Genomic DNA, 22,082 nt, shown 5'->3' with positions numbered 1-22,082 from the left:
ACTCATTAAACCCCGATTCGTACAGTGGATGGTCAATTAAACCCTCCCTCCGAAGACATCTATGCTGGGATTGAATGCCTTGATCTTTCTATGAACAGATCTAGATAGCCTAGGAGTTAATTGATGCATTTATTCGTTCGTTCATCGCCGCCCCCACAATTAATTACTACCACAATAATATATAGGTATACAGATCTGTTCGTATAGTAGGCGTTTATGAATGGACTACAGCACATATATACAGTTATCATTCAAGAAGATCAATGTTATCTGAGACTTTAGCATCTTCCTGGATTACGTCTGGGCGGATCAAAAATGACGTAAATGACAGTATATTTCATCGCGACCCGTAACATGAATATCGAATAACAAACCAAAGAAATTAAAAAAGAGACAGTTGGCGACTAGACTCCAAGAGAAGACAGGCAGGAAGAAAGAACAAAGGAAGGAAGGAAGCACTGGATAAAACATCATACCCTCAACTTTCCCACACACCGTTAATCAAAAAGTCACATCTCTCGTTATTCCATGGGTCGGCCGATAAAATTTCAACCTTCTCATCAGTGATCATCAAAGAACTCTCCTCTGTACCATACTTCGTAAAACAAGGAAGTGTGTCCGCACAACCAGGGTCTCCCTTTACCGTATAGTCAGTCAGGTACTCCTGATGCACCTTAGCAGCCCACGCGCTGATTGGCGGTGCACCGATTGGCAGTGCTCCCACATCAAAACCTGGGTTGTAAAAGTTATAAAACACATCGTCTCCGTGCCAGGCTCGAGATACATTGAAGACATAGCGGTACGTATCATCACCAAAGGCCTTCGCCAAGGCGACGACATTGCAATTAATGAGGACATCCTGCACTAGGTCCGCTACTCTTTTGTATTCTTCGGCTTCATTACTGCCTTTTGGATAGAGCTCCTCGAGTCTGGCAAGAGAGGACGCTGAGATATTTGCGATGTTGCCTTGAGCGAAGCCGCTAAAGGTTTCGGAAGTTATATTGCCAATTGCTAATAGGAACAGGCCGCTCTGTAGCCACTTGTCAGTATTTCAAACTAAACTTACAAAGAGTTGAGTAATTGACCAACCTCATACCAGGTATTCGACGCAATGATACTGTCGATGTGGTGAAATTTTCCTTGGGACAACAATATGATAGCTAGGTCCGGGATATAATCCCCATCTGCTACAGGTGTAGGTACCATAAGACCAGATTTAAGGACCACATCATTAGCTGCGGTCAGAGTCTCAGTGGACGCCGCTCTCAGGCATTCAAGGCTAGTGCAGTTATTGGCAGCTTTCTGGAAATTCCGGTAGTCACTGCTTCGTTTCTCGAAAGAATTCCTATCTGATAGCAGACCCGGAGATTGCAGAATTGCCTTTTATCTTCAGATCAGCTACTTTCAACCCACGGAGGTATTTCCCGAATACTCGGGAGGACAACAGTATGGATAATAGGGCGTACCTGTTTAAACGGCGGCGGTGAATGCGTACCACCGTACGCAACGATCGAGTGCATGATTACTCCACCGCCCGCACTTTCCCCGAATACAGTGACTCTCTCTGGGTCACCGCCAAATTTGGAGATATGATCATTGACCCAGTCCATAGCTGCGCGGACATCATGGAGCCCAACATTCACGTCAATATCCTGATTTGCATCTGCAAGCCATCCAAAAGCGCCAAGCCTATAATAATTAGCTTTATAACGTCTAGAAAGGGCATTACACTCACCTATAGTTCGACGCAACATAAATCATTGGCTCATCCGCGGCTTGGATCAAACCCGCTGGGTCACCCCACATTTCCTTACTACCGAACATATACCCACCCCCATAGAACCATTGAAGCACTGGCGCTTTATCCGTCGCTTTGAGCGAAGCAGGTACATACACGTCCAGATACAAGCAGTCTTCAGTTCCAATTATATAGGATTCCCCACCAAATATACCTGAACCTTCTCCGGGCATTCCCGGAAGGGTCTGCACACATTCTGTCCCAGTAATGTTGCCATCCTGGATCTTCCCCTCGTAGACTGGTGGGGTAGGTTTGCGGAAACGGAGATCACCGAGAGGCGGGGCGGCGAAGCGGATGTTCTTGAAGACATAGTAGTCGTTGGTGGAGTTGTAGACGGTGGCTCGTTGTTGGACGTAGCCAAGGTCAATGACTGGAAGCTCGGAAGTTGGAGCGCAGGATATGATGGTGGCATAGAGAGAGAGGAGGGGGAGAAGTATTTTCAAGGCCATGTTGAGCGGTTCGAAGGCTCTGTGCTCTGGTTTTGGAAGCTTTGAAAACCGAACTATTCTTGATCCAAGTAATATATGTTTGATACTGATGCCGTAGCTGGCTCTACTGTTGTAACCGTACTGATCAAAACTGCTAATCACTCTCGGAGGTGAAATAGCAATATTTATATTTTCTAATGCTATTTCCGGCTCATCTTATTTCCGGGCTCGATGAGTTACAGGAATACGACCTTGAGTGCGCCGGCTCGTATTCAAGATTCTTGATATCAAGATCTGCCGTTTGCCTTGCAGCAACCATGTAACAGTCATAAGCTTTCGACCAATTACATTTCGATTACTTACCTACTATTGACGTTCACGATCAATTATTCATCTAGAATATAGAAAAGTGGGCTTTAGACTGTATTCAGCCTTGAAGCCATCTGTGATCACTGCAGATTCGATCAGTTGAATTAATTGGTTATCTAATCAGAGCGGTACATGTATGCTATTCTATAAATACATGTACTTATCATCCGGAATAATTGATACACAATAGGCGCTCTCTATCTAGGTCTCGAGATCTGGCTCTTCAGCCCTGAAAATTTCTTTTTGCCCTTGACTGAGTGCAGTAACCATACATACAGCAGCACGTGCAATTATGGGTCTTGTTTTCGCACTTTGTGGGAAAAGCCCTCACTAGCTCGGGTTTCACGACACTGCCCACTTGTAAGGCGTAATGACAATACGAGATGTAATTAGTCATGCAAGTGCTACGGGCGCCAAGACCGAGCTTTGGTCGATCATGATCATACAAGTAGTTACTGTAGAAGGTACTGGGTCGGTAATCCATTACGCGTATTGTATTATGTTTAACTTAGGTTTTTTATAGTCTATCTGGGTTTGGGGCATCTAGGGGACGCCTTGGTGAATGATGAATGGATTGTGGCCGATCATATAGCGGGTTGTTTGAATCGAGTGATGATTGATGATTGAGGTATGTGGGCTGATTTGGGCATGCACGTAATACGGTCAGTTGGGATATCGGGATTAGGAATTTGGTTTTGGGGGAATAGCCAAGTGATGGATTTGCACCGCTGATACATGTATTTTCTGCCTTATCCACCGGTACCAGTGGGTGATTCTCCACTGAAGAGCAGGTTAAAATAATAATAGAACTTCAGCCCTATTGCTGTCTCAAACATTGCATGTGGGGCCGGGCTAATATCCGCGGGGATCATTGCCGTAGATATCGAGGTTTATGTACCTAGAGTACATAGAGTAGTTTGAAACCAGGTGATTATGATCAAATCTTAATGCAGTACGATTCGAGCGATTGGTATTAAAACAAAGATCGCGTCCAAGAGTACACACGATTTTTGGATGCGGTTAGGCGGTTAATACGTGATAGTATATATGTCTTCTTCTTTATCTTCTATTGTATACTGGATTATGGTTTTTCTAAACGCTTGGGCATATGATTGGTCGAGAGCTGGAAACCCTAACCCCCATGGCAACCAGACCACCCGCCAAAAACCGGGACACTGGCATACCGAACTCATTAACAGGATGGCATTGGAGGTGGAATTAATTGTGGGCGGTATTGGAATTGGTACCTTATTATTAACTGAAGGAACTGGATCATTACGGAGAAGGTGGACATTTGCGGGAGCTGGCAATGAGTGACTATGAGCGCTGGCTATGGTCAACAGCGGGAGCTGGCCAACGTCGATATATGGGAGGCGCTGGCTATGGGAAACTACTATAGATGGATAAGGGAACAGTAATTAACTACTGGAGCTGGCCAACTACTATGGGTGAGCAAGTACGTGTACTGGAGGTGGGAAATACTGCATGGCGGTGGGAGAGACCTCGCGCTCGCGAGGTGGGCCACTACTAGTAGTACGTACCTTAATTATATACGCACTTGTTAAATGAACATCAGGAATGGTCCTGGTCAACCCCCCCTGGTGGTGATCTGATTAATAGTAATGAAGTTTAGTATATATAGCTATAGTAAAGCTTGGTATCAATACGCGGCGCGAAGCTATACGTACGCGATATGCGGTTCTGTTGGTACCAGTCATTAGCTGTTGGTGACATTGACGGATTCTTTTGACTCGCAGAAGTAACGATGCTGAGTAACATAAATACAATAACAAAAGGGGGTATGGATCGATGCCGTAGTGCTACAGTAGCACCGCCGCGATGGGGTATTCTTAGGACAGCGGCATCATTTTAGAATTTCAAGGAATATATTTTTTATAAAATACCGTAGCAATACCATAGCACTACCACACCAATATAGGCCTTTTAACATGACATGTATGTTAATAACCTAGGGGCCGCAGCACACTATGACCAGGAGCAGGTCCAGCGTGTTAGCACCAGGTCCAGTGCTCCAGTACCAGGTCTAGGACTAACCACACCTAGGCTCGTCCCATGGTACGAGACTAGACCGCACCTACACCACTTTATCATCATCACCACCATCATCATCACGAGCTTATCATGACTGAACAGTGCATGTAATTCCTAACTCATCGTCATTTTCTTAATTAAAATCACGGGTATATGTGTGCCTAGAAACACAAAATCTATTTTTCAAAAGTATATCCCAATTGTTTAAAGCCCATACTAGGAGGATGAGAATTGATGGATCGGTGGATGAAACAATAACTGGTGATCTTTGGTTCTGAAATGCTTCATCACCAAAATATGATATTCAGGGTAAATATTAGGGGGATGGCATTTCCCCCAATACCACAAGAATGCCGGATTTTGGGAAATGCGGAAGTACTAGGGCAGTATAAATATACCACCCACACTGCGCAATCTAGGGAATACATAGATTATATAATGCAGTATAATTGATACGGCATCGATAGAGCGTTTGCTGAAAGGCGGCTTTACTCGCTCGACAACCGGAGCGCTACCCGATTTTATGGATACATAGGCGTAGTACTACCGTACTAACCCCCACCCGTCTTTTGGTACTGTATATCCCATGCGCCTAGAATTGCTGGCACAAATCACTGGAAGGAAATACGTGACCAGCTACTAGTAGATCTAGATGTAGTCACACCGATTAAGAAACCGTGATGTGCTACCACAGGTACTTCCTTTGGGGATAAGTGAATAGTGTGGTCCATGAGCCGGCTCGAGTCTAGCCGGCTCGAGTCTAGCCGGCTCGAGTCTAGCCGGCTCGAGTCTAGCCGGACAAAAGCTCGAGTTGGCTTGGCTCGATGGGTGTAGGGCTCACAGAGCTCGAGCTTCTGGTACAGGCTCGTGATACAGCTCGAGCTTGTGGTCAATGACCAGAGTTACAGGTTTTTCCTTGCAAAAGGTGGGGACATAGAAAAACAGCGAGATTACTGAAAGTGGTTTTAATAATAGCATTACCTATAACTCACCAATGTATAGAGATCATTATAAACCCCAATTTCCAGTTCCCATCTCTCAGATATCTAGTTAAAAGCATGGCAATTTTGGCTCGAGCCGAAGCTCGTGTATTAACGGAAAAGGCTTGAGCCAGCTCGGCTCATGCTCATGAAGAGTAAGGCTTGCTCTCAACGAGCCAGGAGCTCGAGCCCAAAGCTCGAGCTGGCTCGGCTCATGGACCACACTATAAGTGAATTTATATTAACGTATTTGTAACAAGGTTTGTAGGGGTTTATAAGAAAGACATTATTATAATTACTTTAAATCGAAATCGATCCAGTTAATGATAACACTGAGGTTGTTCAAATATTAGCCTAGAGGCCATAGTTACACCGTTACATGTCATGAATTAAACAAAAAAAAAAAAAAAACGTTACATATCGTTTGTTGACTATTTCGAGTGATTTTCTATGATCAAGGTACCCTTCACTTTTATCCCGGATCACGTGCATTCAATACAGTTTAGCGCCCACCTATCAAAAAGCACATAATCTTTATTCGTTTAATACATATGCATAGCTTCTTGATATTACCACAATTGGACGTGCAAAACCGAGTCATACCTGCAAGCTCAGGCCGCAGATATGATTCCGCCTGCCTCAAGGCGCGTCTCTTCAGAATCGAGCGCAGCACGGTATTAGAGAATTTTAGCCACGCTCAAAATCAACAATCGAGGGAACTTTCGAGGCAAGCTAGCCAAGATGCATAAGTAGCGTCAAATCGGGACCAATAACCAACCAGGACCTAATATTTGCACTGCGTAAACCTGAGAAATTTGACGTATCACACTGCAAGCTGCGAGGGTTAGGTGTCTTTATGCAATCATCCCGGTCATTTTCCCTCGAAAGTTCCCTCGATTGTTGATTTTGAGCGTGGCTAAAATTCTCTAATCAACATGAACTGATCTTTCAACCTCCACAAAACACCAAACATACAATGCACGCTATTCTGGGTAGGTCTTGCTGGCCATGGAAAGACCAACGTTAGGACTATCTGTATCGCTTCTAGATGGGTAACAGAGAATTAAAGAGTCTGCTGAGGATCGGACGTATATGAAATTTCTGGCTGGTTTCTGGAATAGGTTCTCTGATGAATAGCTGGATAGTTCGGAAGCTTCGATCATGGGAGACATACCCATCCGAGTGGTTGACCTAGAAGTAATAAACCGTTTTCTTGTGCAGTCTCAGATGAATAACTGGCGTGTATGTAATTGGTTCAAGTCGGTTGTATGTAGAGTAGTTGCGAGAAAAGCAAATATACATCTACATTACCGTCAACATAGGTGAAATGATAAGGCTTGCTGTAGGCTTATCGTCCAAATAAGGCATATTTGAACGTTTTTTGACGAAAAATTGTGTCCTTAGCCTTTTCTCCATATAAGGCCTAAAATTTTGTAATCATTTGCCGAGAAAAAGGAGTATATACATCTTTAGGTCTTTGTACACATTAATTTAGTTTAAGTGTTATCAAATAATTTAAGCCTTTATACCAGATAAGTCTTTTTATCAAATAAGACATTTTCGGCAAATAAGGTTTATATAAGATTTGTAATTTCCGATTTTACTAGCATTTCATCGGCTATCCTACTTATATATTACCTCCAGCAAGGAAATTTCAGTTCTTCCATAGCTTAGTGGGTAGCATGAGGTGCATTCTACCTACAATGCTCTAGGTTCAAATCCTCTCTTTTGCTTTTTTGAACCACCAAGGACATAATCTTATCTGGAAAAAGTCTTATATTAGCCTTAAAAAATGCATAAGTCTTAAAATATGGAAAAAGTCTTATTTCGAAATAAGAATTTTCACCTATAGTTATTTGCTGTAGGATTATTCATAAAAAAGCAATATATCAAATAAAAGGTTTATTTTAGGCTTATATAAGCGTATCCTGAGCCTTTCGCAAGCATTATTATTTGACCTATTTTGACGGTAAAGTAGGCTCTCCACTTTTTTTTCGGTACTCAGGAATAACGAATCGGACTGGACTGGAATACTACACCCACTTCGGGTCTGTGGGATTGAAGTTCGATACACGTTTGACCAATTCGAAAGCCAATGTTCCTAGTCCATTTCGATTCGTTATTCCTGGGTTTTGCGGTACTGTAGCTATCAACTATCGCGATATTACTATTGGGATTGCGGGAACTGGTAGAAAACTCTAGCTGTCCCTTAGTCAAAAAGATCCATCTCTATTATAATTAGCTAATACGTATGTAATATTGCTGTGTATTCTTGTGCGTATACATCCACGCGATTAGTTGTCTGCCCATGCATGTACATATTACTCTTAGTGGAGAAGGAAACATTCTGGAATATCCTCTTAAGATTCTTGGATCACTACTATAGTAGTACGTACATTGATATCGAGAAAAGCTTGGAAATATGGATGCCTAACGTCGACAGCCCTAGAAATTTCTAATCCCTCATAGTAAGAGTGGCCTGCCTGAAAAGAAATCCTACTTTGAGCCTCAAGAGTATACCAAACACGAGGGTTTACGTATGGACTTCTTCAACAATCGTTGAACTGGTTGGTCGGAGAGACAGCCAGCTAGATATCTCCCATTGATACCTATCTTGTTTTATAGCACCAGACCCGATTGGGCCTAGTATTCAGTAACAGTTAGAAGCCAACTTTATTTGCTAGCGTCTGTTTTGAGACGGCGACGATAACTCCATATCGGTTTATGCATACTTTCGGTACCGGGCTGTGTATTTTAGATTATATGTGACCAATAAAACTACATGCATCGTTGGTACTTTGAACGAATTTTACTCTACTCTGCTTCAATAACGGGAGTACCTACATGTGATTGTGCGTTACACAAGAACGTTACCCCGCGGTGGTTGCCTGAACCCTGCATAAATACATGTAACTATAATTTTAGATACCGTGACGTCTACTCAAACATGATTCGAGTAGAAACTGTATAAAACACGGAACAATACTCTCAATTTGGACAGGTGCTCGCTACGAACTTCAACCAAGCTATTCAGGTATTTATTTTTTCATTATTATGCATGCTTAAATGCTAATTCCGTGGAGTTTGCTACTATCTCAGAAATCTAGATCTCAGTACCTCCAAACTCAATACCCCCAAGCCCAAACCCTTCAATACTTTCAAGCTCGATATCAGCAAGATACTCGCTCTCTTAGCCAACCTTAGGTTTGAGCGGGTCAATATATAGCAATAATGGAGGTCTTCATCCGAGGGATCCCTTACCATGCCACCGAAAACGATGTGGAAAAGGCTCTTGAACCTTCTCTCATAAGCATCGGCATCTTAGCCTCGGCCGTACGAGTATTTTCGTCAAAACAGAGGAGTGATAGGAGAACCAAACTCGCAGCTCTAACGCTCCCGACCGAGGAAGCCGGGCAACAATTCCTTAGATATTTTGGACAGCCGCAAAATGGTGGCCCACCACCGGTCCAACTATGGGTATCGAGCTGCAAGATATCCTGTGCCCTTAGCAATAAGCCATTTGAACCACTCTTGGTTAAAAGTCTTGCCAAAGAGCAACAAGATAAAAAGCTTAGAAACGCCCGACGCACCCAACCAATTACCCCCAGCAAGCTGACGAAATCATATTCAATCAGCTCGATTGAATGTGGAATCTGGTCCCCACAATCGATGAATGTGCCGATCTTTGAGGCATATTACTCGAAAAAAGTTGATGGAAAGCTGATTTTCAAACAAAACGGAGCCGTGGTTGAGTTTGAAGACGATGAGTTGGACGTTTCCGACCCGGAAACACTGGGCCCGAAGCTGCGCCGCAATTTTGGGGCTATACGTATCAACAAAACAATTTCCATTCTATATCCCACTGTATCTTCAATTATCACTTCTGGGACAAGAAGTCCTCGAGTTCTCTTCACCCTAGCAAGAGCACCTAGGATGTATCGTAAGATTGTTGCAGAGGGCACACCTAGCCCAAATAACGGCTTCGACCAGGATATGAGCGATTTGATTAGGCTTTTCCAACAATCAATGTCAGATGAAGAGGAATTTTCGATTGAACGGACATCTAGCCTGGACGGAGCTCACGCTTGCTTTGCCCCTTTCGCCTTTGTATACCAGTTTTATCTCACGGAAGTTGGTGATCTCAACTTACTAAATAACCTCTCCAGAAACGGCGGCGTGCCAGAAATAAATTCCCGGCCGACATTAATAATGCCCAATGTCGCCGGCTTATTTGTGGATTCTTTTCGGAAACTCACAAACGTATTACGGGAGGAATTCGATTTCTCTATCGCATTTCAACTCAACGCATTATGTGCAAACGGAATCCTCCCACCATATGCCATTCTCCCACTGCTCCCGACTGTGTCTGAGTTGATAATGAGGTTTGGAGTAACAAAGGCAGCCGGTATCATGCAAATTTTTGTTAGATCGGTAACTTCAGTGGACCCCTTGGGCGAGCTTGATAGCCTATCATACAACAGCCTATTTGAAGTTTTGAAGTCATGCATTGCCGATTATCAACACCTTAATTCACATGTCTCGAGTGCAGATAGTGCTGCTGAGGAGGCTGGGATGACTTACATATACCATTCAACGATCACTCCTGCAGGGTGCTATTTCTACGGACCCACGCTAGAAATGCAGAATAGGGTTCTTCGGAAGTATCCACAGAATCACGGTTCCTTTTTAAGAGTTTTTTTCGGTGACGAGGATGGTGATCAACTCCTGTTCGAGTACAACGTCTCGCAGTCTTTGATTTATGACGGACAATTTCGAAACTACCTCTCGCCTTCAGGTAGTGGAATTGTTATCGCTGGCAAACCATTCCAATTCCTAGGGTTCTCAAGTTCTTCGTTGAGAACTAGCAGTTGTTGGTTTATGGCCCCTTTCGTCTTCAACGGTGAACATCTGGATGCCGCCAGGATTATCGAAAACTTAGGGGACTTCTCTCAGATTACCTGTCCTGGCAGGTGTGCAGCACGTATTGGTCAAGCCTTTAGCGACACTGTCGGGTCTATCGAAGTACCTCATCATTCAGAGATCGAAATCGAAGATATTGAACGGAATAATCGCTGCTTCAGTGATGGTGTGGGAAAGATTTCTCATGAAATGCTCGAGGTTATATGGACCGGGTCTGAAAAGCTCGCGAAAAACAAGTCCACGGTATTCCAGATTCGTTTTGCTGGCGCCAAGGGTGTGGTCGCTTTAGATACCCGTCTTCAAGGAAGTCAACTGTGTCTTCGTCCATCGATGATCAAGTTCCGTGGCTCGACTGACCGTAACATCGAAATATGTTCGACGCCAGGTTGGCTACCGATGGTGCTGAATAGACCACTAATCAAGTTACTAGAGGACCTTAAAGTTAAGAAAGAGACGTTTATGGATCTGCAAAGAGATGCTATAAATGAGCTCCGTGAGTCCACAAAGTCGGCGCATTTAGCAGCGAATTTCTTGAAAAGGCGTGGGGTTGCACCGGCATCTGTCAAACTTCCATGGATGATCGAGTCTCTCCATAATATCGGGCTGAACTTTAGAAAGGACGAATTCTTGGAACGCGCACTCGAACTTGCCCTGTTGACGGCTCTACGGGATCTTAAGCATCGTGCAAGAATTCCGGTGCCGAATGGGGTTACTCTCATAGGCATTGTCGACGAAACGGGGTTCCTAAAAGAAGGAGAAATCTATTGCCCCTACAGATTTGATAATAACGAAGAAGGCGTAGTGAAGGGAAACGTTTTGATTACCAGATCGCCAGTTTACCATCCCGGAGACGTTCAAATGGCTAGAGCGGTGTCGCATATACCTGCAAACTCTCCCCTCAGGGCACTCAAGAATGTTGTTGTATTTTCACAATGTGGAAGTCGTGATTTGCCCAGCATGTTGTCTGGTGGAGATCTGGACGGAGGTAAATAACTACTGAATTAGTATGAGTTTATAAACTGACACAGGAAAGATCTATACAACATTATCTACGATCCTAGGTTCTCACTTGGTCAAACTTATACTCCCGCCATGTACACTCGAGTCCTGCCTCAGGATCTTGGTCGCCCGGTCAATCAAAATGACATTGTCGACTTTCTGATTGATTTCATGCAGAACGACATTGTCGGTTTAATTAGTGCTCGACATCTCATCATCTCCGACAGGGAAAAAGAAGGCGTGAATCACCCCGATTGTTTGAAGCTGGCGGAAATGGCATCGACAGCAGTCGATTTCCCCAAAACCGGTATCAAAGTCGACAAGGCTAAACTTCCTTACGGTGGTCGAGTTCGTCCCGACTTCATGGCCCCGGGGCCCCGTGTTCTCGTCAAGAAGAACCGTGCAATTGCAGAGATGGAGATTGAAGGGGAAGATGGGGGAGTTGGGGACACTGGAATTAGGTACTATGAATCAGCAAAGGTTCTTGGGCATCTCTACCGTGCTATCGATGAGAAACAGTTCATCTATGAAGTCAAGGCAGAATTAAGGGGTTCGGAAAGGACGGAGACGGAGACGGTTAATGTTAGTGATGGTGTCTGGAATTATCTTTCAGCGAACATCCCACCAGTGTATGATTGGACTGAACGATTGAGGGAGGCCGAAGGGATCAAAGAGAGGTAAAAGCGAACGTTCCAGAACATCTAGAAACCCGACCACTAATACGGTAACAACAGTTACGAAAAGGCGATGCTAAACTTGATGCATAACTATGCCGATACCCCATGGAGCGGGAATATCAGCGAAGTCGAAGTGTTCATCGGTTCCATCGTTGGGCGCGAGAAACAGACCCAACGTCAGAAGGACGCCTCCATTTCTATGAAAGAAGAGTACGAATGGTTGGTGGCATCAATCATTGATTCCATTAAAGGAGATCAAGATGGCCAAGCAGATGTTTTTGGAATTGGAATGGCTTGCCTGTTCCTGTGTAGATCGGATGGAGGGCGTGTTGGGCCACAAAACGGGCTACAGAGCTTTGCGTGGGTTGTGACAAGCGCCCTATTGACAGAAGTCGACAAACATCAGAAAGAGATGGCTCGGCTGAGGAAATACGGGTGGCAAGGCTTGGAGTAATTGAGTTAGTATTCGCAGAGAAGAGGATGTCTTGTTGGTTAGGACTTTTTGATGTTCATTTAATTATACGCACTGCTATGTATTTATTTTCGTCGTTAATAATTCAATATTTCTTCTGGATAATTGTGCTAGTTATTTTCAAGACCGAAACATGGAATATCGTAAAACGAGGAAGCCTCAATTATGAATTTAGCGAAATCGATCTAAATATAATATGGAGCTAATGTAAAGAATCCCCAATTTTGATACTTCCGGACAATTGTACAACTAATCTTCATTTGAACTGAGTAGAGCTCGAGAAACACCGGCAGGTCACTATCTCGCAAAGCTCAAGCCTATGTATGCTCTCGTTACCCTGCTTACTAGACCACGAAGTTCAAGGCGAACTACTTCCTGTGTTATGTACCTCGATCATGAGTGGCCTCATGCTAATTAGCTAATGAATCACTTGCGTTGTGCCACCCTCTGCCCAACGTTAGTTTCCGAAACGGTCTAGTGTCCACGAGGCTGCTCAAGGCGAGCAGAGCCTGCAGGTGCCTCGAGGTGCCTTTGCCCCGTGTGGCGCGTGCCTTTGCTCGCTCGTGTAAAGAGAGATCACGCCTCGAGGTGTTCGAGCTGGCTCGAGGCAGATAATTACTACATATATTTAGATCTAGTAAAATTGTATTTTGTAGTTAATACTGGTATGCAGTTCGAGCGAAACAAATATATGTTGATTTGGTATAAATATTGATGAAACTATAGTGGAGAATCCGGGAATACTACTGATATTCCTACCGATAGCGGAAACTTCAATCCTATTGGATACGTATATGCTACTAATACTAGTAGTATAATTACCTAAACTTCGAGCATGCTCGCCTCGTCGACCCCCATGCCTTGAGCGTCAATGCCGCGTGGACCACACTACCGAAACCCATGGGCCGTGATCGGCCGGGTGTCGGTGTCGTTCAGTCCACGCTATGATGGCAGGCAGATCTGCCCTACGCTTTTTAATTTGACTCACACTAGTGGGAAAGGTAGGAAATAAATTTAACCGCCACTTTGTAATCGGGGATGCTATCGGCGGTAGGCTTTACCTCATCCCCAGGCACACCTACCCCGAGTAATCCTATGCTTACTTGACGAGCCCAGGTAATGCCTGACCAATAGAAACATTCTCTAGACAGCCATGTCGGCGAGGACCGCAACACTTACATCAAGCCAATGGGTTTTGGCTGGCGCTGTGGGCGGGCCCGGGCTTGGGAACATACAACACAGCGAGGAGGAGGAGGGAAGCGAGTGATATAGTATGATTAAAATATTCCGATACGTATGTACCTCCCTCCAACCCTTATCCCATGGTACGTATGTTCAGCTGTGAAGATATTCATTCGTGGTAGTTAGAAAGGTGGAATATGGGCCGGGTTTATCCCACTCGGACTCAGCTAGCTAGATCACGGTGGCCTCGAATCCTGTGGGATCGCACTCCCGCTAGTGCGTTTTGTTACAGTGATTGCGTGGCAGTTGGTTCGAGATTGGCCTTCGAGCTATGATGGTCATTTTTGCTGTACATAACTGGTAGATATCACCAGTATTGAGATCTTGACATCGAAGGTTTTTGTTTGTACAGGTATGGTTGTATGGAGCGGAGGAGGAGGTCAGCTACATGTAGGTTGCGCTATTCTTGGCGCCAAGATATTCGAGTGATTATCCATGTCCCGCTGTCAAACGTCCACACCAGGACAAACGCTGCATGGTGAACCTAAGCACCAAAAAGGCCGCCGAAGGAGTGCGAAGTTCGCTAAACTTGATGGGTGAGATAGGTTGAGCTTTTGAATGATCAGTAGACACGGACCCCATGGAGATATGCTGTTAAGAAAGTGTGGTTGTATTGCGAGTTTTCAAAATTAACCGAATTTTGTACGAGAACGCAACTTCAACATCACGTTGCAATTGCAACACAACCACAGCTGGAAATCAAGAGGTGTTATATCTGTGATTCTCTACGCTTGTATTATCTCAGGTTTTAATATCGACTCAATCGCAGGTATTTGAAAGGTTAGTTATTGTGGCCTATTTGGTTTGGGTGGTTGTAACAGAGCGTCGGGTTAATTTTGGAAACTCGCAATAATTTAGGGTTTGGGCGGTGGCCTTTAATTTTCCTTCGATCTTGAGGTTTTCGGCCAGCTTTTCTCCGCCATCCTTTGAAGTGCGGCCGGCGTACGTGAGGAACGAAGTCATGCCCCGTCGAAGATCGACCAACACCCGCACCATCCATCCCCCATATGCACCCTCCGTCGTCTCCAAACACGCTGGTCAATCAATCAATTATCTAGACACGTTGGTGTTTTCGAACAAACCGAGTGATCCCCTATGAAATATATGTAGCCCTAGCTTTCAGTGGTGTTAGCAGACCTAAACTACCGAGTTCGTGCTCATGATACGACTATACATGTATGTATACCTCCATGTCAAAAATCCTGGGACAAGCCCCCGTAGCAACTCGCGGTTGCGTTGTCCCGGGACTTTTGAACAAGAACTATACATGTATCCCTGCTGGAACCCGCTACATGTACATGTAGTTAAAGTGGGTTAGTGCAATATAGATGCCACGCAACAGCTGGCATCAGGAGATGTCGTCAAAGCTTCACTACACGTAGCTACATATATTATATGGGGAGGGCTCTTCATCTTTCTCTCCTCCTGTCTATCTTTCCTATTCACCTCCTCATCACCACCACCACCGTCAACACAAGCCACATATCATGCCCCCAGTACTGACTCTCCGAGGAAGGCGGGGGTCACCCATTCACCAGCGAAAGGGATACTCATAAAGATGGATCTACAGTATCAGATACACCATATCTAGACTACTCCTATCCACTAAATCGATTTGGCGGGGGGAATAACGCAGCAGAAACTGATTGATGTGTTGTATGAACGGCTGGAAGCGAACCAAAAAAAAACCTGACTGACCGCAGCACAACCCTTCATCTTCCGTACTCTGGGCCCTTTGGGCGCCATTATGATACGGTCCATAACACTGCCGCCCTAGGCCTAGAATCCACAACTCCATGTCGGAGCCGGATCTAAACGAGTGATATACTATGACCGACTCCGGCCAGGATGTACGCATCCAGACCACCGAATCTCAGTCAATCAACAAATATTACTAAGGTATCTACAGTACAACCAGGGAGACCCCTGCACACCTCCATTCCACCGAGATATTCGGCAACCGAACAGCCCCGGCGCTAGTCCACATACATCGCCGAGTGACACCCCATGACTATAGTACTTTACACCAGAACACTGGTGTACCGCCCGCACCCGCCCGCCATCACTCCGGCGTAGCCCCGATGCTGCTGCATCCGATAGGGCTGGGCTGCATTCTTTCGTTTTGTTGTCGCTCGCCAATATGTACTCTACCTCTTCGTACCCGCAGGCTGCATATATCTGCACGCGAAGTAGAGTACCAATATATCGGTCACGGAAGATCCTCCACCCTAACCCAAACCCTTGAGACTAACTACCGCCTGGAAGATCACTTATTCCGGAACCCTATTTTCTTCTTCCTCTTACTGTGTTTACATGCAGGTGGGCGGGGTTTGGCGCATGGAATGGCTTCGTTTGGTCGTGTATGCCTGGTATCAATATCGACCGGCCGGGACGGAGGGAGCAGACACGTCGACTATTTAGTATGTATAATATACATCTGCACTCTACTCGACACTCCCTGGCCTGGCTGGATGGCGTGCATCTAACGCAGGCACGGCTTCGGGCACAAGCACACTAGACAGATAGATAGACAGCGGAGCTATTGCATTGTGTGGTATATGATTGGTTGATTACATATCAACACCTCTATTGATATTAAAGCTTTTGCCACCAGCTACTATCAAACATCTGCACAAGCTCAATAGCTAAGCAATCCCCTCCCCCCAACATTTCTAGAAGAGGAGAGACCCATAATACAACACCCCCGCACAAGAGCTGACACTAGAGGCAAGACAACAAGCAATCTATAAAAGAGTAACAACAATATTATAGCAACACGCGTACAAGCATAACACAAGCACAAGCATGCCCCTCATCCTCGGCACCCTTCGAATCTCCCCCAGGTAATACACCCATCACACCACAGATGCCCCAATATCCAGCAAGAAAACGCCAAGAACACCAGACAGACAGACCGGCCAATGTTGATTAAAACCTTTTTGGTCTATGCTATACCACTGCCATTACGTAGATACTTATAGTCGCCGTCTCCCCCAAGCATCACCATATCCCCCAGATAAAATGAAACAACAAAGAGCCGAAACAAAAAGACAAGTCAGTCACTAAGAAGAGGGCTAATTGTAAGGGGTAAAATGAAGTTACATATAGTTAAGTTAGTTAGTAGGTAGAGTTAATCATAACGCCAAGTAATAAAAGCCCCCAGAAAGAATTAGAAAAGAAAAGAAAGGAAAAACAAGAGACAAACTATAACAAAAAAAACTACAACAGATTTATACCAAAGTATATTGTCATATAAAAAGAAACCCCGCTTTTTTTGTTCCAGTAAAAAAGATAAGGAGTATCCCCCCAAAGAAGAAGCCAAAGTTATATAAAAAAAAAGTAGGGAAGATAAAAAGAAAAGAAAAAAAGGAAACATTATATGGACAAAAAAAACTCCCCAACCCAAGATAACAGAAGACCCTACCAACCATGGAGCCCACCAGCCCAACCGACCAGCCAAATCGACCAGCCCAACCAGGAAAAGAGAAATGAAAAAAGAAAAAAAAAATTTCGTTCCTCCTCACTTTGCTTACGCCCTAGTCCCCAAGAATCCCTCACCCCCTCAATCCACTGTATCCAACGGCGACTCATCCTCGTCCAGGCCCGCGGCCGCTTCCTCCTCGCTGACAAATATGCCGATGAGGCACTCTGCCAGCATGCCCTCCACATTTACCCACGGATGCGTAGCGTTGAAGAGTTTAGTGCTGTCCTTGCCCGCGCCGCGGAGGAGGTCCTTCTCGCCGCCCGGGTGGAAGGGGAGGTAGGCGGTGATGTTGTAGACGCGTCCGTTGAGCGCCGTCCAGATGTCTTCGGGGGCCTTTGCGTGTTTTGCCAGCAGTGATGGCGGTACCTTGATTAGGTTTGAGTGTGGGAGTCCCTATACACACGCACGCCGTTAGTCTTGTTTTGTTGATGCAGTCATTCCGCCCACCCATTACAGCTTTGCACTGGGGGGAACATACCCTCAGATCAATCCCGCTCCTCTGCAAGCGCGCCCAGTCCAGCGGCGAGTGTCCAGGCTCTAGCACAACCTTCTTCCTGTTGCTGTTGTTGCTCTGCCCCCCTCTGCCCGGCAGGCTCAGTCCGCTGCCTGCGGCCACGCCAGATGCGCCGACGCCCATCGCGGTGAGTCGTGAGCGGGCTGCGCCGTTTGGGTTCTGGCGTGCGACGGCTGCTGCGGACGGGGTTGCAGTGGTGGTGGGCGTTGCGTAGCGGACGTTGGCTTTTGGGTTGCGGCCGCGGATGGGGATTGGGGGCGGCGCCATGGGGGCTGCTGGTTTGGCGCTGTGAGTGGTGGACATGAGGGATGCAGAGGAGGATGGCGAGGCCCGCTGCGCGGAATTTATGGATGGGAACGAGGGAATGTAGGTGTCATCCTCATCTTCGGCGTCGACGTTGATGGTGATGCTGGGGGGTGTTAACTCGAGGGTGACTGGCGGGATTGCGTCAATAGCGATGGCAGGTGCTGCGGGGATCGCTTTTGGAGTTGTTTCCGGCGATGCTGCATATTGTGCGGGAGCGACCGGTGACCTACCATGGTAGTCATTGGCCCTTAATGTTGTAGTGGTGGTGGTGGTAGTGGCACTATTGGCAGCACTGGTAGAGATGGTGGTGGGTTGGCATGTAGGGAAGGGACGCTTGGCTGTGCTGGAGGGGCCTACGGTTGCGGAGGTTGAGGTGGTAGTAGTAGTAGAGGTGGTGGACTGCTGTTGTAGGAGCGTCGACAGGAACGGCCACATCGGAAAGACTTGATATGATTGTGAGCTGTTCCTGGACGAGCCAGTGCCAGTGATGCTACTAGTACTACTACTGTCCGTAGATAGTAGCAGGCGGCGGTAAATAAGGTACGTGAGGAACGCGAGGATGAGTGACAGCCCGAGGATCATCGGGGACTAGCAGAAGGGACCTGGGAGGGTGGGGGGAGGGGTGGTAAACCGCAAGAAGAGGGGGAGGGGGGGGGGGTGCGAGTGGTTCGAGTGGGTGTGTGGCGGCAGTTGGGCTTGTTCAATGGGGCCTTGCACAGCCAGAGAAAAAAAAAAAAAAAAAAGTGGAGTGATTGATGAAGCTGCTGGGTGTTCAAATCGTACGATTTAATGCTGACCTCCTTCTATTTGGCGGCTCTCGAACGGTTTGGGGTAGGGTATAGCAGAACGATGTAGGGATAGGTTAATAAGTCCGTTCTGTAGAAGGGTCACGATTCAGAGGAAGCCGAGTGATGATTGTGAGGGAGAGGGAACGGGTCTGGATGCCTATGCTGGGGGTTACTGCCCGATCTGTGTTTGAAGTTTCTCTCTGTCCTTCTCGTCCTCCTGGAAGGGAGTCCTAAATGTAACCCTGACCCTGACACGTCTATCTCAATGGAGAAGTGCCGAGAAGCCCACAGCTGGGCTGGCTTACCCAATCACCTCCTTAGTCATGCGCAGTCTGGAACCGTTTTTTCCGCACCAGAGCCTCTTTGAGACACGCCAAGACTATCTGGATTATCGAAACATCGAAATCACAGGCAAGTGTGTGAAGACACCAAAGAAGAATCTCAGCGACGTCCCAATCGAAGGAGGCTGTCAGTCACCGTCCCGGCCAATTCTCCAGGTAGACACCTTGCTCCCTCCGCCCGAGCAATTAATCTGCCTCCATCTGAAGCCCTCCCACTAACTCTCACAGACTCGTTCACCCCCCTCCCCCCCCCCCCACTACCCCCACTATGGTTCTCAAAAATCTCGCCCAGGTCTGCTCGCACCTGCAGAACATCTCTAAAGCGCGCATCGCCACGACTTCCATTCCCATGACCAAGCTCAACCTCGCAATTGCACTTGGGCTCCAAGATCAAGGCTTCCTGTCCTCCGTGGCGAGAGGCAACCACGCCGGGCCCGACACCGAGTACACACCGATAACGCAGGAGAACGTCGCGACCCGACGACTGTGGCTGGGGATGAAGTACTACGACAACGAACCCGTGCTCTCGAAGATGCGCCTGGTATCCAAGCCGACAAAGAGGGTGTGGGTTGGCGTGAATGGCCTCAAGATGCTTACTAGTGGGAAGGAACATGAGTATGTCAAGCCGCTGCAGCCCGGCGAGTGCATGTTCCTGTTGAATGATAAAGGCGGCTTGTTGGAGGCAAGGGAGGCCGTTGATAGGCAAATTGGCGGGCAGCTGCTGTTGAGGGTGCGTTAGGGTCTCTGGGTGCACGGCGTTGTATATACGGAGTGGATACGGTAAAGATGGAGGTTGTAGTAATCCCACCGGTGGTCTTGATGCGTAACCTTTGGCTGGCTTTTTTGTAGACATTTTTGGCCTGAGAATATAAGTAAATTGGTTCTCTAATTTTCCAGCAGCTGAAGTTGAAGGTATTAGTAGCTAAACTTGGTCATGGCGTATGATCAGTATGTCATTCATGCATTCCCCTTACTGCCATTGTGTATGACATCGCCCCTGTCGAAAAGGATGAATTGATAACCTTTTTAGAGAGGCAATATAGAGAGATGACAGAAACCTTGTCAATGAGATGATAGACTCTGAGGTCTAGCTAGCTAGCTATCTATCTAGTCACTATCTGAATAGGACAGAAATATTAGCATGAGACATTCGATTTCGCTGTCATCGAAGAAGCCATATATCCAACAACACCGGTCTCACGTGGCCGAGTGATGAGATATGAACACACATAAACCACAATCAAGACTCTACTGAAATTATATTTAGTGGCTAAGTACCCAACACTAAAGTCCTCTTTCACCATATATAATGTATCAGTGCCTACTGCTCTCGATGTCCAGCCTGCATATCCATCTTCAATGCAAGGCCCACCATTGTACCCTAAGCACAAACCATTTTCTCCATAATATTCAGTAAGGCTCGGAAGGTCTTTTACCGTATGGCAGTGTGGCTAGTACTGGTAGAGCTCGAGGAAAACGAGGCGCGCGCACGTCTATGCGAAGAGGGCGGAACCCAACCTTTACGTTGGAGACTCCCGTACTGCCAGCACCTACCCAACAAGCCAAAAAGAGCACACCTGCTATCTCCTCACTATCCGGGAGATGTTGGTACCCCCGCCAACAGGACGCCCAGAGTTTGATTGGTAGAAGCGATGGCGGCTTCGGATTCGTTCAACAATTAAACGAGGATACACCAGGAAAGACATCCATACTGGTGGTGCTATGGATCTAGCTGCATGGGTTTCCGTTACCATACTCCGTTACCGAATTCTATAGGGCGACCGGACATACGGCGGATATATATATATATCTCGGGTACGAGAGCGGGTTTTGAACAGGCAGTTATGTTTTTACCAAATAGCTCTACGTGTATAGATTGCTAATACGAGAAACTACTTCATTATCTCTCGCCACAAAGGAGTTATGCTCTCACTGCGTAGCCCGGCTTTCCCCAACCGACAACCACGCAGCGCAGAGCGTGAAGAGTCAAGAAAACCAGCCAACTTCTGTCGATCATGCATTATCACTCGGTAGCCTGCCTCCTCAGCCGCGTATATAAACCATATAGGGGTTGGTGAACGAGCGTTGGAGAACATCAGAGATATGTAATTATACAGAATTTAGTCAATATACTTATGTCATCCTTATGCTTTGTAATCATAGGAAATCACTCGGCACTTCGTACCCCAATTAGACGGGCTGGTCATCATATTACAGTTTCTCTACCTCCCACTGTCATCCCGGCGTAAGGTTTGGGGGGGGGGGGGGGGGGTGGAGGATGGGCGGGAGAAGGATGGAATGGGAGTGTCGATGCTAGACTGGATCTGGTCTTGGCGTTTGCCGGATTACAAGTTGGGGAAGCAGACTACACTTTTATCCCCTCCATCCCCTCTTCATACACTTCAACCACTAACACTATTATTATTGCTATCATCCCTCCACTATTACCTTCATCCTTCACTACTATCATCACATAATCATGTTGTATCCCTTGGCCTTGCGAGACTTCCTATCTTAGTAGGCCCTTCCAGTGGTAAAGTCACTGCTCTACGTATAATTAACATTAAGCCACAAGCTACCACTGTGGAGCAGCGACTTTGCTACTGGAAGGCCTACTGAGATAGGAAGTCTCGCAATGTGTAAGTTTCTCCCAGGCCAAGGGATAGGGACGAATAATAACCGATTGTAAACAGAGAAAATTTTATTGCGCTC

General features: G+C 46.3%; 4 protein-coding genes across 4 annotated transcripts; 2 read left to right on the top strand and 2 right to left on the bottom strand.

Moving 5' to 3' along the window:
- Positions 1 to 478: 478 nt before the first annotated feature.
- H6S33_011844 (uncharacterized protein) lies at positions 479 to 2,247 on the bottom strand (the record flags this gene model as incomplete). The annotated part of the gene is made up of 4 exons (XM_044843190.1): positions 479 to 1,030; positions 1,090 to 1,380; positions 1,467 to 1,689; positions 1,736 to 2,247. 4 exons carry the CDS (start codon positions 2,245 to 2,247, stop codon positions 479 to 481), a joined length of 1,578 nt encoding a protein of 525 aa, XP_044695512.1.
- Positions 2,248 to 8,858: 6,611 nt separating this feature from the next.
- H6S33_011843 (uncharacterized protein) lies at positions 8,859 to 12,677 on the top strand (the record flags this gene model as incomplete). The annotated part of the gene is made up of 3 exons (XM_044843189.1): positions 8,859 to 11,532; positions 11,581 to 12,223; positions 12,281 to 12,677. The coding sequence occupies 3 exons, from the start codon at positions 8,859 to 8,861 to the stop codon at positions 12,675 to 12,677; spliced, it is 3,714 nt and encodes a 1,237-aa protein (XP_044695511.1).
- Positions 12,678 to 17,499: 4,822 nt separating this feature from the next.
- Positions 17,500 to 18,823, bottom strand: H6S33_011842 (uncharacterized protein; the record flags this gene model as incomplete). The annotated part of the gene is made up of 2 exons (XM_044843188.1): positions 17,500 to 17,814; positions 17,900 to 18,823. 2 exons carry the CDS (start codon positions 18,821 to 18,823, stop codon positions 17,500 to 17,502), a joined length of 1,239 nt encoding a protein of 412 aa, XP_044695510.1.
- An 815-nt stretch (positions 18,824 to 19,638) lies between these two features.
- On the top strand, positions 19,639 to 20,109 carry H6S33_011841 (uncharacterized protein; the record flags this gene model as incomplete). The annotated part of the gene is made up of 1 exon (XM_044843187.1): positions 19,639 to 20,109. The coding sequence occupies one exon, from the start codon at positions 19,639 to 19,641 to the stop codon at positions 20,107 to 20,109; it is 471 nt and encodes a 156-aa protein (XP_044695509.1).
- Positions 20,110 to 22,082: the final 1,973 nt, after the last annotated feature.

Source organism: Morchella sextelata (genome assembly GCF_020137385.1).
Source record: "Morchella sextelata strain SCLS chromosome Unknown scls_7, whole genome shotgun sequence".
In the NCBI taxonomy this organism is placed as follows: domain Eukaryota; kingdom Fungi; phylum Ascomycota; class Pezizomycetes; order Pezizales; family Morchellaceae; genus Morchella; species Morchella sextelata.
Note: the sequence above shows the minus strand (reverse complement) of the source record. Positions and strands in the feature narration are given on the sequence as shown.